This window comes from Asparagus officinalis, unplaced genomic scaffold (assembly GCF_001876935.1).
Source record: "Asparagus officinalis unplaced genomic scaffold, Aspof.V1 AsparagusV1_Un674, whole genome shotgun sequence".
NCBI lineage: Eukaryota > Viridiplantae > Streptophyta > Magnoliopsida > Asparagales > Asparagaceae > Asparagus > Asparagus officinalis.
Window position 1 is genome coordinate 5,001 of NW_017972935.1, and position 12,645 is coordinate 17,645.

Sequence of the window (12,645 nt, forward strand, 5' to 3'; positions counted from 1 at the left end):
CCATCGGAGCCTCGTCTTCGACCGCTAAGTGAGCTTCTTTCTCCTGAGATTTAATGATTTTGTTGTTTCATTTCGTGAAATCTATATGGGTTTTTGTGTTTGAGTGGAAAACCGAAGTGGGTTCGTTTGTATTGGTGTCTTGACATTTTTATGGGTTGAGGATTTTTCGTTTTGAGCATCAAATTGGGATTTTGACGTTTGGGTTTTTTCTACTTTTGATTGTTGGTGATGGGAATCCCCTTGCATGAAATCTTAATGGGTTTGATTAGTTTTCGACAATGAGAAATTTGAGATGGAGGGATTTTTTTCCAATTAATTCTCTCTTCATGTTATCTACAGTGGGCAAAGGGCAAGATTTGAGAATAAGGAATTATATTTCTAATTTTTTTATTTGTTTTAGTTGAATAATTTACATGATATCTACTATCGTTCCTCATTTTAATCTAAAACATTACCATGTTATATTTTCTTGTTCTTGCATGTGGAGTTCAATCACTTTGATGAGTGTGGATTCGCATTTGGGATATTTTTATGTGTAGATCTGGGATATTTCATATTAGAATAATCATCTTGAATATTGTTGTACTCTAACTTTATGTTTGTTTGTATCTGATTTGTACTGATGACTACACTGGAGGCTATGTTGCCTTCTGATATATGTTTTTTATTATGCTGGTATTTATTTTCCTCAAGTTTGTTGGGTTGTTGGTTATTTGCTGTTGCTAACTATATAAAGCTTGTGGACCGCTAATTTAAATTAGGTAATCTAATTTTGGAATGCACTGTTCTATACATGAAGGAAATCTTACACCATTTGTTAATAGGGAATCTTACACCAGAAATACTGTTACTAGTTCATTGCTACGCGTGCCCATGGTTGAAAGAAGCACATCTTTTGTGATGGTGGGTCTTAGCACATCATTTGTTAATTAGAGAAGACCCTTAGTTAGAGAGGAGGTAGGGTCGAGTACATAATCAATCGCTAACATCATAAATAAACACCTGGCTGAAAGTCACCTGATAATTTGAAGTGAAATATTTTTGAGATAATACATTATATATCTAGAAATATGATTAGCTCTCGGATAACACTTACTTGACACTGCAATTTTCACATCTACCAATGTGCATTAGAAATCATTAACTTTTTTGGTACAAAAAAGGCATATCATAGGAGCATTTGTTATGTCCTTGCATCTCGTAAAAAAACAAAAGATCCTTGCTCTGAATTGATTTAATAGTTTTGTTAGCATGAAACTGTATCTTGTCAGTTATGGAGTAAGTAGCGGACCTTAGAGTGATTTCTGAGAACTCCAGTTGGATTTTCTCATATCATTGGAATCATCTATCTTATTTTTCTGGTGAATGGAAGAATTGAATATGGTGAATCAATGTGCAGTTTTATTTAAATATCTTTTGAACTTTTATAAATTATGCGCTTCGGCGTAACTACTTTGAGTAACATTGCAGGATGTTTTCAGTAAGCTATTTGAATCTTAGAATTTCCTCCAAGTTGCTTTCCCTCCTTCAGATAATAGGTGGTTCAATTCCTTTTTCTTAAAACTATACTATCTTGATACTTCCCACATCATACAGTTCTTTTTTCAATCCTATTTTTATTTGCCTACGCTAATTGAAGTATATCTTTGATAAACTTATCAACTACGCTCGAGGCGGGATGAGGCTACTTGACTTCTTGATTTATATCACCGGCATAAACTAAATTATCAGTTTTTTTTGCTTGTTAAGTTTATGACTTGGTCATCTGAATTTCTGGAAGAGAACTGATGATGTAATCTGACCAATATATCATTACTGTATATAAAAGTGCCTAATAGCTCATTTGGTTTTTGTTGAAACTGTCTGTTTCACCTAGCAGCTCAAAATTTTGTGGGCCCATGAAGACACATGTGCATCATTTCATTTCTCCTCTCCCTGCAATTCAAAAATGAATACCCATTCAATAACGGATTGGGCTTGGGCCTTTCACAAAAGAGGATTATTAAGTAAGCTATGATTATTTCTCTACGAAAAGAGTCCATTTCGACATAAACCCCCTAACTATCTGTTTGAATTACACAAAACACCTCTAACTTGAGTTTTGCACATAACTCAGAACTTCTTTTATTCCACAAGAGGTTTTGAAGATTTTTGATCCTAACACTAAAAAGAATATCATTAGGTCTAACACGTCACGTAGCAAGTACATGACCACAAAGACAAACTGCTCTTTAGTCGTCAAAAAATATTGTAAGAAATAAAAAGAGTATAGTGGTTGGTGATTTTGAACGGGACCATAGTCTTTGTGAAAATGTGAAAGAACGATTTATCTAAAAGATTTTACTCACCATTCTTACAGCAATTCACCGTAAATTAATCCGACATCTTTCTGTTGTTAGCAATCAATTGATTAATTGCGTAAATAATCAAATAACAACAATATTCGATAACAATAATATTCTAACTCATCTATGTGAGATAAGAACCTCAAGAGATGCGTTTGGATCTTCACAAGTAATAGAGATATTAATATTTAGATTAAAATACAGATAAAATTTTAATCTATAATTTTAAGTGCTGCCATTCAACTTGTTTATTAGCACTTATCACCAAGTAACACAGTTTATTATTTTTAATTATAATCATCTAATAATTAAATATTATAATATACTTTAAGTTCAATTTTCATCCTACATCGTGTTTTATATTTATGTATACTTTTTCATTCAAGGTGAGTCAATAATTATAATAGAAATTTATTTTTTGAAAACGGAATGCTAACTGCTAACTAACATCAGTGTTTTCACCTTGTAATGCTTTTATTGTTTTAATTATAGTCATCTACTAAATACTTAAATATTGTAATTTACTTATCACCTTGTTTAATTTTGTGCAACAACTGCACTTGCAACTTGTGCAACTTCTATACAGAGCATGCATACATTTGATGAATGTTTGCATGAGCTATGAAGTCAATGAATACTTGTTAGGATGTCGTTACACTTTTTTCAGTTGTCGTACGAGGCAACATTTTCATAAAAAAACAAGTGAGAAGTCAATATAGACGTAATACAGAAAAGTTACTAATCAAGCTAAAGTTTTCATCCACATTATACACATAATTACTATTGTTGATAAACTAAAAGGAATATCATATGTGTATATATTTTCATGGTATACATTGATCATCCTATGTAATTCTTTGATTTTGGTGCAATATCTACATAAAGCAGCATGCATGCCCTTCCTTACTAGCACTATTATGAAAGGCATACCATCAAGATTACTGATAATTGATAAACGCGTTTTGTTCATGATCATCTCCAGTTATAGTGAGTATTATCATTCATATCATGAAATTCTTAAAGATAAGAGTTACTCTAATATAAATGAAGCCTAAGCATAATCTATATTAATTTTCTGCTGCAGAATAGATGTATTTCCATACTTTTATATTGGATGCATGAAAGAAACTCTACAAGAGATGTTATTCTGAAAGCTCATATCCACTAGTTGCTAAGTTCTATTTATATTGCTATCATGGTTCACTATCATGTTAATGTTTAGCTGCATATTGACCATTCTTGACAAGCAAATTTATATATAAGAGTGGAAATTTTTTGATCTTTACCAAAACATGCTATAAGCTTTATTGATTTTATTTTTTCTTCCTCATTGTCTAAAACAGTGTCCTTTCTAATGCTTAAGAACAAAGCAGTGTGATAATTCTTCTTCTTTTCTTTTTTCCATTCAAGATAATTTAGACTTCCGCAATGCTCGACTCAACTTTTTATCAAGAAGCTCACAATGTCTAAAGAAAATCAGGGCCTCTTCTGTATCTTGTTCTCTAGAAAGCTCTGGAAAAGACTCCAAAAATTTCCACCCTAGAGTTAAAATGTGTGGGATCACCTCTGCTAGAGATGCAGAACTCGCTGCTCAAGCTGGTGCTAATCTTATTGGGATGATACTTTGGCCCCACTCAAAGCGTTCTGTGTCACTGGAAGTCGCAAAGGAAATCTCAAAAGCTGCCCGAGACAACGGCGCAGAGCCAGTTGGAGTATTTGTTGAGGATGATGTGAGCACAATACTACGAGTCGCCGAAGTATCTGGCCTTGAGTTTGTCCAAGTACTAGCTAGTCTAAAATTAATTCCTTCTATCTTCTGTTCTAACTAATTGAATGTTTCGAGCTATTTCCTTCTTACTTTTGCATGTTTTCTTGCAGCTTCACGGAGATTGTTCTCGTGCTGAGCTCCGAAAGTTGCTGCCATTGAGTAGGGTTATTTACGTTATCCATGCTGATGAAAATGGGAAACTTCTCAACCATGAGTTGCTGCCATTGAGTAGGGTTATTTACGTTATCCATGCTGATGAAAATGGGAAACTTCTCAACCATGTTCCTGGTGAAGCTGCTGCCTTAGTTGACTGGGTTCTGGTAGATAGTGCGAAGGGGGGCAGGTCAGAAGAACTTCTCTCTTACTTTTAAATTGCTATACTACTTTTGTCATGAAAACCTTGTTGAGCATCCAAAAGCCTTTGTCCATGAAAGTAGGAAATTGAATCCTTTACATTGTTTCTTGCGCTACTGATTATGCCCTTTCCTGTGTCAATTTGGAGTGCCATGTTTCTGCCACTTATGATGATCCTTTAGATTTCTCTAAAACACATACACATGAAATGAATTAGCCTTTTGGCAAAGATATATTATTTCGGGATACATGTATGTGCGTGTGTAACAACTGATATGGATCTACTCATGATCCTATGGACTACCAAGGTTATAATGACAACCGTTGAGGAAAACTCGAGTACGGTCAAATTATGCTGAAGAACACAAGAAAGCAATAATGGCAAGGGCCACACTTCTATGACTTTCGTGGCTACGAAAGGTAATAATATGTGTTTACGATTACCACATTTACAGGTTGGACAGGGAAATTATCATCCTTGATCTAGTCATCGTGGAACTATGAGATGATGATGGCAAATGTGTAAAAACCTGCTTCTCAAGGAGAAAGAATGACTTATAAACAAAACCCCCTAAACTCCTAAAATCTGTGCTTACTTTCTCATCATCAAGAAACCGACTTAAAAACATCGTAGGGATGAGAGGGCAACTATGTTGCGTGGATAATGTTGGGATTGTGCTTTTGATTCTTTGTACAACTTCATGCAGTTCAATAGTACTTCATGTAGTTAGATAGTATTCGATGTCTATCATGATTACAAGATGGGGACTCATCATGATAAGGAGTTTGTATTCTATTTGAACTAGGATGCTAGGCTAAGGATAAGATTTTGTTTCTATAAATATATATATAGTCTTCTATTGTTGAAAGTAAACTAAGAGAAGTGAGTGACACTATTCTTCTGATCTAGGTTTAATATAGGATGTAAGCAGATTCAAGAGTAGCGTCAAAGAGAAGACAGTTTCACAGTCTTTGTCTTGACCAAAAGATTGAGTAGAGAGGGTTTCACAATTTCTTTATGTCCAAAAAGATTGTAACTTTTAGAGGAGAAAATTTCACAGTATTTGCCCGTCCAAAATGTTGTAACTTTGTTGGTAGTGATAATTGTTTATAATACCCTCTATATAGCCCTATATATCAACCAATATATGCTTTTATAAGGCTTGCCTTAGAACAATATGGTCTCAATATTCTTTACCGCTTTTTGGCAATTTTTGACGATTATTACCCCCGACATGGCTAACATATTTGTCAATATATTTGTCTATATGTCCTTTTTTATGGCTTGTCATAGAATAATATAGTTTTGCAAAACTTTGTAAGTGTTTTTAGCAAAAACTCCTGCAATAATTAAAATTTTAGCAAAATTCTAGTAAGCTCATTTCTTTAAGTAAGCTTTTACAATTAGTTAGTGATTCTAAACATGGATTATTTATGTTTTTGTATGCTCAGGTTTCATTAAGTATAATTAGATTATATGTATATAAAAAAAATCATCTGATATAGCACTTCAATAATTACTATATATCCTTGATATTCCCTGAGTATTCGCAATCGAATATAGATTTTGATCATTCAATGTTCTCGACAATTGATATTGGAACCTTAGTAAGAGTGGACTAATTTTGATCACGTGATTTTTTTCCCGATTAAGGGTTTTCCACGTTAATTTCATGTGTGAGATTTTCTTGTTGCGTATTGTGCTTTTTAAGGTTTGCAGGTTCTAAAAATCCCAACAAGTGTTACCATAATGAGGTATGGCAGTTCGTGCATATTCGAGTGGTGTGGTCGGTAACGGTAGTCGTGGGTCACAAAGGTGGCAAGTCAGGAAAGTAGCATTGAAGCTGGGTTTGCGAGTCTTTTCTTTCAGGTTGTGATGTCTGTGTAAAAGAACCGCAGGAAAAAAATCTCGAGGTTACTGTTGCATTGGGTCATGTGGAAGAAAAAGAGATAAGTAGTAGGATCAGAGGTGCAAAATTTTGCTGATTAGTATTCTCTTCGTGATTGGTGTTCTGGATCCACATTGGACGATACAATTTGTTTTGTCAGTAGATTGGTTAGTTGAAGGCAGATGTTGATGATCCAAGAGTTAATCCATAAGTTATTGAGTACTTTAAAGGCGATGGAAGGGTTTGGATTTCAGATTGTGCTTGGATTGGTCATAAGGTGCAAAAAAATTCTGAGGATGACAGAGAGGCAAATTTGATAGCAGACATGATGAAGGAATCTTAAGTGGATGAGTTAGGTATGCTAGAGTCAGAGACTGACGTAATTCTAGTAGTGGAGTTATCATCATGAAGTGGTTTGCGGTTGTCGCACGAGCAGGAGATAATTGATATGTGTAGACTTGAGAATAGTGATGTATTAGGTAGAGCTTGCAAGCAGGCATAGACGAGTGATACACATAAAGGTAGTGATATTGGACTTGTGGGGAGGGGTGGGAAAACAAAGCTCATGTCTGGTCCAATCCAAGTAATGCAAGAGATGACAATATCGATCTTGTGGGGAAGGTGTCCATTAGCCATCTTATTCGGTCTCAGCCAAGAGATGTTGGTATGGTAGCATCTGGCTCGTAGGATGGTGTAGGAAAGGTACACCTATATGGTCCCAAGTGAGTGATGCTGGTAGAGTAGGAGAGCAAGCATGGAGATACTGTAGCATGTTCGACTTTCTTATGATATTACATATGGCGAGAATCTCTTTAGCATGCAATGGTGATCCACGATGACGTGCGTAGTGGCAAGACTTGTCGGGCATCCCCTATTGTGGATGCGAGTGCAGATCCAAATACTTTGGTTTGAAGTGCAAAGCAACGGAAAACACTAGCAGAAAAGTTTCAAGACGATAATGATAAATCGAGGTAGGTTGGGCACTAAAGCCAAGATGGAGATTATTGAGATTGTATCTTTGATTCTTTATATAACTTCATGTAGTTAGATAGGATTAGATGTCTATTATGATTAGGAGACGAGATCTTATCATGATAAGAAATTTGTAGCTTGTCAGAACTAGAAGGTTAGATTAGGGATAGAATTTTTGTTTCTCTACATGTGTCCCCTATTGTTGTAAACTAAGAAGACTATTCTCGTAATCTAGGGTTAACAGAGGGTGTAACAATACTTGAGTATTGTGAGAGGGAACGGTTTCACATTCCTTGCCTGTCCAAAAAGCTGTAGTTTTGTTGGAGATTGTGGATTGATTTCATTTTCATGTGGTTTTTCCTAGTTAAAGGTTTTCATGATAAATTCTTGTGCGTGATTTTCTTGCTGCATATTATGCATTTCGAGATCGTTTGCATGTTTCGAAAATCCCAACAAATACTTCTATCATGAAGCCATATCATACCTGATACGTACAACACATGTAGCAGACACCAACATTTCATGGACACTCCTTAAATATATGCATTCATCTATTCAGACATGTAATCAATAGTATAACACATTTTTTAATTTAGAGTTATTTGCATGTATACCCCTTATATCATTGGTATTTGCAAAAATACCCTCCAAATCTCAGTATTTGCAAAGTACCCCTCAAATCATTAATCTTGGAAAAAAATATCCTCAAAGCAATTAATCATTTAATATGTTAATTTGTTATTGCAATGTAAAAATTATCAGCAAAGTAGTCAAATTTTTATCACCAAGTTGATGATTTGCAATGGAATAAGGTTAGTTTTGCAAGTACTAATATTTAGGGGGCATTTTTGCAAATGACCATGATTCAAAAGGTATATTTGTAAATAATCCTTTAATTTAAAACACTTGTCATTCACTTCTTTGACATATATCCAACAAGCTGCATATATGAGAGATTGTTGATGGAATTTATACACACGCAAAATAGATGCATTTCAGTTCTTATAACATTGAGTTTAATGTCTCGTTTAGCACTGTATGTCCTTTTCCTATGCTCTTTCAGGTATAGCTTTATTCAACAGACAGTTTTCTAATTTTTTAATCTGCATAGTAAAAGAAACATAGAAATATTATGAGAATTTTTACTCTTAAAACATGTGAATAACTATATTGATCTCATATAAATTATGAATTTCTGTATGTATGTGTATAATTGTGTCTTTGTACCCTACATTTTACAAATTTGTCGTATCCCTATACCCTACCTTGCATATACCCTTACACATACTCGTACCCGTTCCCGTGCAACATAGTCTGGCGATAATCCCTGGTAACCTCTTTGTTTGTGTTTGTGAGATCTAAGAACTATCCCTTGACTTTTTATTCTTCTTGAACTGAATAAATCTTGTTGGTGCGCGCTTTACTATTCAATGCCGATTAGTCCGAGCGGTGTAAAAAACATACTTCTGTATGTTAAGAATTCATATGTTCAGAAAAGACTCGTATATAATCCTAACCTGGTTTATTTTGGAAAAGTACCGTGTGGAATATCCTGTGCGTTTTGTATTTTCTATGAAATATTTAAAAACGTAAAAATGTACCCAGTCATTCTAATTATGTAAATATCTCTGGATCTGCATGTTATATGTTAAAACTTTGTACCCTTTGGTTAGATTTATCCTAGTCTTCTGCTAATGTTAATGTGTATCCAGTGGCAAAGGATTCAATTGGCAAAGGTTTAAATTGCCTCCGGTCAGAAGCAAACATGGCTGGTTGTTGGCCGGAGGCCTCCATGCTGAAAATGTTCTGGAGGCAGCTCTAGTCAGAAGCAAACATGGCTGGTTGTTGGCCGGAGGCCTCCATGCTGAAAATGTTCTGGAGGCAGCTCTAACTCTTAAACCAGATGGAGTTGATGTTAGCAGCGGCATCTGTGGTCCTGATGGGATCAATAAGGACCCTTTGAAGATATCCTCTTTCGTTAGCAAAGTCAATTCAATGAGCTACTGAGTCAGTACTCAGAATATTTGGTTGAAATAATTTTATTCTCCTTAAACTATGGATATGTATGTCATGACGGGCTTTTTAATATTGTTTTAGTTTATGTATTCTGAGCCTTAAATTAGTGCAAATAACCTTATTTCATTGCAATTTTTTATGTCAATAAGCTTATTTCATAGCAAATTTGAATGACCAAGGTTATACGAATATGGTTGAAATAGCCCGTATTCTGTGTATCTCAAGAGTCTTTTGGTGTTTCCTTGAGTTCAAGTTTATACTTGATCCAGAGAAGAGTACTTGACTTACTTTGCTAAGACACTTACTTCGGTTCTTATTTCCCCATAGAAACATTAACCTTAAGCTTTCTTCGTATCCAACTAGGAAATGTTGCTCGGTGGTCCACGGATAACGTATCCCCGACACAGGCAAAGAATCACACGCAAGCAGAGATTACTACGTAGGAGTTTCTGTATGTGTTACTGGGAAGCACAATTTTGTTTTCTTTGTAAAGAAGAGGGTTACACGTGTAAAACTTATTCTTTTGTTTTTTAAATGATTTAATGGAAGCTACAAAGAAAATTGTTTCCGAAGCGAACATGTTGGCGACCGCAGTGGGAACTAGCAGTCCCATCATTGAGACTGTCGTGTTGCAGCCTAGCAACGTTTAAGTCGGTTCAATGGTCGATTGTCTAGAATACAAGTTCGAACAAGCCAAGTTCGAGGAGTATTTCTTTTTGTCTTCATCAAAATCCTCTTCTTCCCGCAAGTACAGGAGGGTCTCGTCTACGAAGAAGGTTTTCCAGTCTTCCGCACCAATGGAGACTCAGGGTGACGACGCTCACCTAACAGTTGCTGAAACTCCCCCTCGCAATGTTATTCCGGCAATCTACAAGGCCGGAGATTTTGTTCGCAATGGCTCCTCCCCAGTTAAGGAGTCAAGTTCACCAACTCTGATAAAGAGGGGTCGTTAGAGACAATGCTAGCAAAAGGCCCGTTAGTTTGCAAGGGCCATTAAACAGATTGACGGAGTTCACTACTACGCAGACTTAGAATCACGAAAGCGTCTAGCAACTGAGTCACTTCAACAACAAGTCGCTAATACTTCCCCCCAAGCCATTGATAGAGGAATGGTTTCTCGTCAAGAGGACTCATTCGACTAAAAAGGAGCGCATCCAAAGTCGTCGTGCTCGTGCCGCGCACGCTCATGCTCCTGTACGAAAGGCGCAAGAGTTAAAGAAAAGAGAGATGACCAAAGAACCACCAAAATCCCGTAAGATTTGGATTCCAAAGACCAAACTTGTGCAAAATCAAGACCCGGAGGCATCCAAAGACGGCTCCTTTGGGCGAGACAGTGGTCACTTGTCTCCGCGCAAAGAGCTCGTTGGGGAGACAGGTCAAACACCTTGTCCCGCCAAGGAGACCCTCCGCGGCCACTTCTACTCTTGCTTCGCCGTCCGTTCCAGGTTCATCTTCTTCTCCATCCATCATGCTACCAGTGAAGCCTTGGGTCAGCCCTAACCCGAAACCCTAACCCTAACCCTAACCCTACCCCTAACCCTTAACCCTAACCCTAACCCTAACCCCAACCCTAACCCCTAACCCTAACCCCAACCCTAACCCCCAACCCTAACCCCAGCCCCAACCCCAGCACAGCAGGACGTTTGATCGACAACTACATGACATGCTTAGATCCGTATACTGTACAAGCGGTGATGTGCTTACAAGATTGGTGGAGGTACGAGAAGTGAACACAAGACATCGATCAGATTGCTATAATTAAAGATAAATTTGAAGAGTTGAGACTAGCAGATAGATATAAAGATTAGATAATATTCATCAAATTGAAATTTTTATTTCTTAGCTTTAAATTTGTAATGAATTATTTCGAAAAAAGTTACAAATGATAGTGATATGGGTGAGTATGTGCCAACCTAGTTGGGATTTACTCATCTAAACAACGACTGCATGTGCCCCCAATCGTTAGTTTACTTTCAACAATAGATATGGATGAGTATGTGCCAACCTATATTAAACCTAGATCAGAAGAATAGTGTCACTCACTTCTCTTAGTTTACTTTCAACAATAGAAGACTATATATATATTTATAGAAACAAAATCTTATCCTTAGCCTAGCATCCTAGTTCTCTAAGCAACGACTGCATGTGCCCCCAATCGTTGTTATACGTATCATGCGACGGATTTAAGACTAGTGAACCTATTAACCCTTACTTATTCAAAGTAGAGGGTAGCCGTTGCATTATCAACAACGGTCGGCCAGTTTTTCAAGACTATCCTGTAAAGTTTAGGTATGCTTGGGATCATCAATTTGATTTGAGGCCTGTTCAGTCTCAAGTCGACTGTTGAGATTTATGTTTTTATTGTGGTGGAGAATCAATTTGATTTGAGGCCTGTTCAGTCTCAAGTCGACTGTTGAGATTTATGTTTTTATTGTGGTGGAGAAATTATTAGCCTCAAATGTTGTCAGTCTCAAGTCGACTGTTGAGATTTATGTTTTTATTGTGGTGGAGAAATTATTAGCCTCAAATGTTGTTGTAGCTTTATCGTGGGACTTTGGTTTTGTTTTAGATGAGAATAAGATTTCAACAATATTGTTTTACTTGTCTAATGAATTGATTTCGAGATCTTTTTTCACTGGTGATGGTGTTGTCGTGTTGCGCTCTTTTTGAACTCCATCGCCCTTAATGTCTTGTCTTCGAGTTCATCCTCTTTCACGCACAGGTAAAAAACGGAGTATCCTAGACGGAAAATTTCATCTAGGAAAGTCAAATTTCCATCTAAAAAGACTATCCTAGACGGAATTTCGTCTAGGATGTTGGTCCAGGAAGATTTTGTCTAAGATGCAGTATCCTAGACGGAATTTCTGTCTAGGAAGCATCCTAGACGGAATATCCTAGACGGAAATGAATTCCGTCTAGGATGTATCCTAGACGGAAATTCTGTCTAGGATACCTACTATTCTAGATGGAAATGAATTCCATCTAGGATGCAACCTAGACGGATTTCCGTCTAGGATGCATCCTAGACGCATCCTAGACGGAATTCATTTCCATCTAGAATAGTAGGTATCCTACGTCTAGGATGCATCCTAGACGCATCCTAGACGGAATTCATTTCCATCTAGAATAGTAGGTATCCTAGACGAAATTCCCGTCAAGAATACAATGCTACAGTGTTTTTTTTCCCTGCTGCTTGCTTGCTTGCTTGGTATCCTTGGCTCATCCTTCATCCATTTTAAGAAACATATACAATACACCAAGATCATCTTTGTAAGGTAAACAATATGCCCAAAATCCATAA

The 12,645-nt window shown here is 36.5% G+C and overlaps 1 protein-coding gene across 5 annotated transcripts in view; it reads left to right on the forward strand.

The window, feature by feature from the left end:
- LOC109828051 (N-(5'-phosphoribosyl)anthranilate isomerase 1, chloroplastic-like) overlaps positions 1–9,470 on the forward strand; it is a 9,619-nt gene extending 149 nt beyond the window's left edge. Inside the window, exons 1-6 of one of the 5 annotated variants that reach the window (XM_020395086.1) lie at positions 1–28; positions 3,826–4,126; positions 4,224–4,277; positions 4,347–4,456; positions 9,041–9,140; positions 9,210–9,470. The exon at positions 1–28 is cut by the window's left edge and continues 149 nt beyond it. In XM_020395086.1, the coding sequence (XP_020250675.1) occupies positions 1–28; positions 3,826–4,126; positions 4,224–4,277; positions 4,347–4,456; positions 9,041–9,140; positions 9,210–9,335 (719 nt within the window). In that variant the 3' untranslated portion in view covers positions 9,336–9,470. Of the gene's footprint in view, positions 29–3,755; positions 4,127–4,223; positions 4,278–4,346; positions 4,457–9,040; positions 9,141–9,162 lie in introns of all 5 variants that reach the window. The other 4 variants (XM_020395084.1, XM_020395085.1, XM_020395088.1 and 1 more) reach the window with 4 other exon arrangements.
- The last annotated feature ends 3,175 nt before the right edge of the window (positions 9,471–12,645 follow it).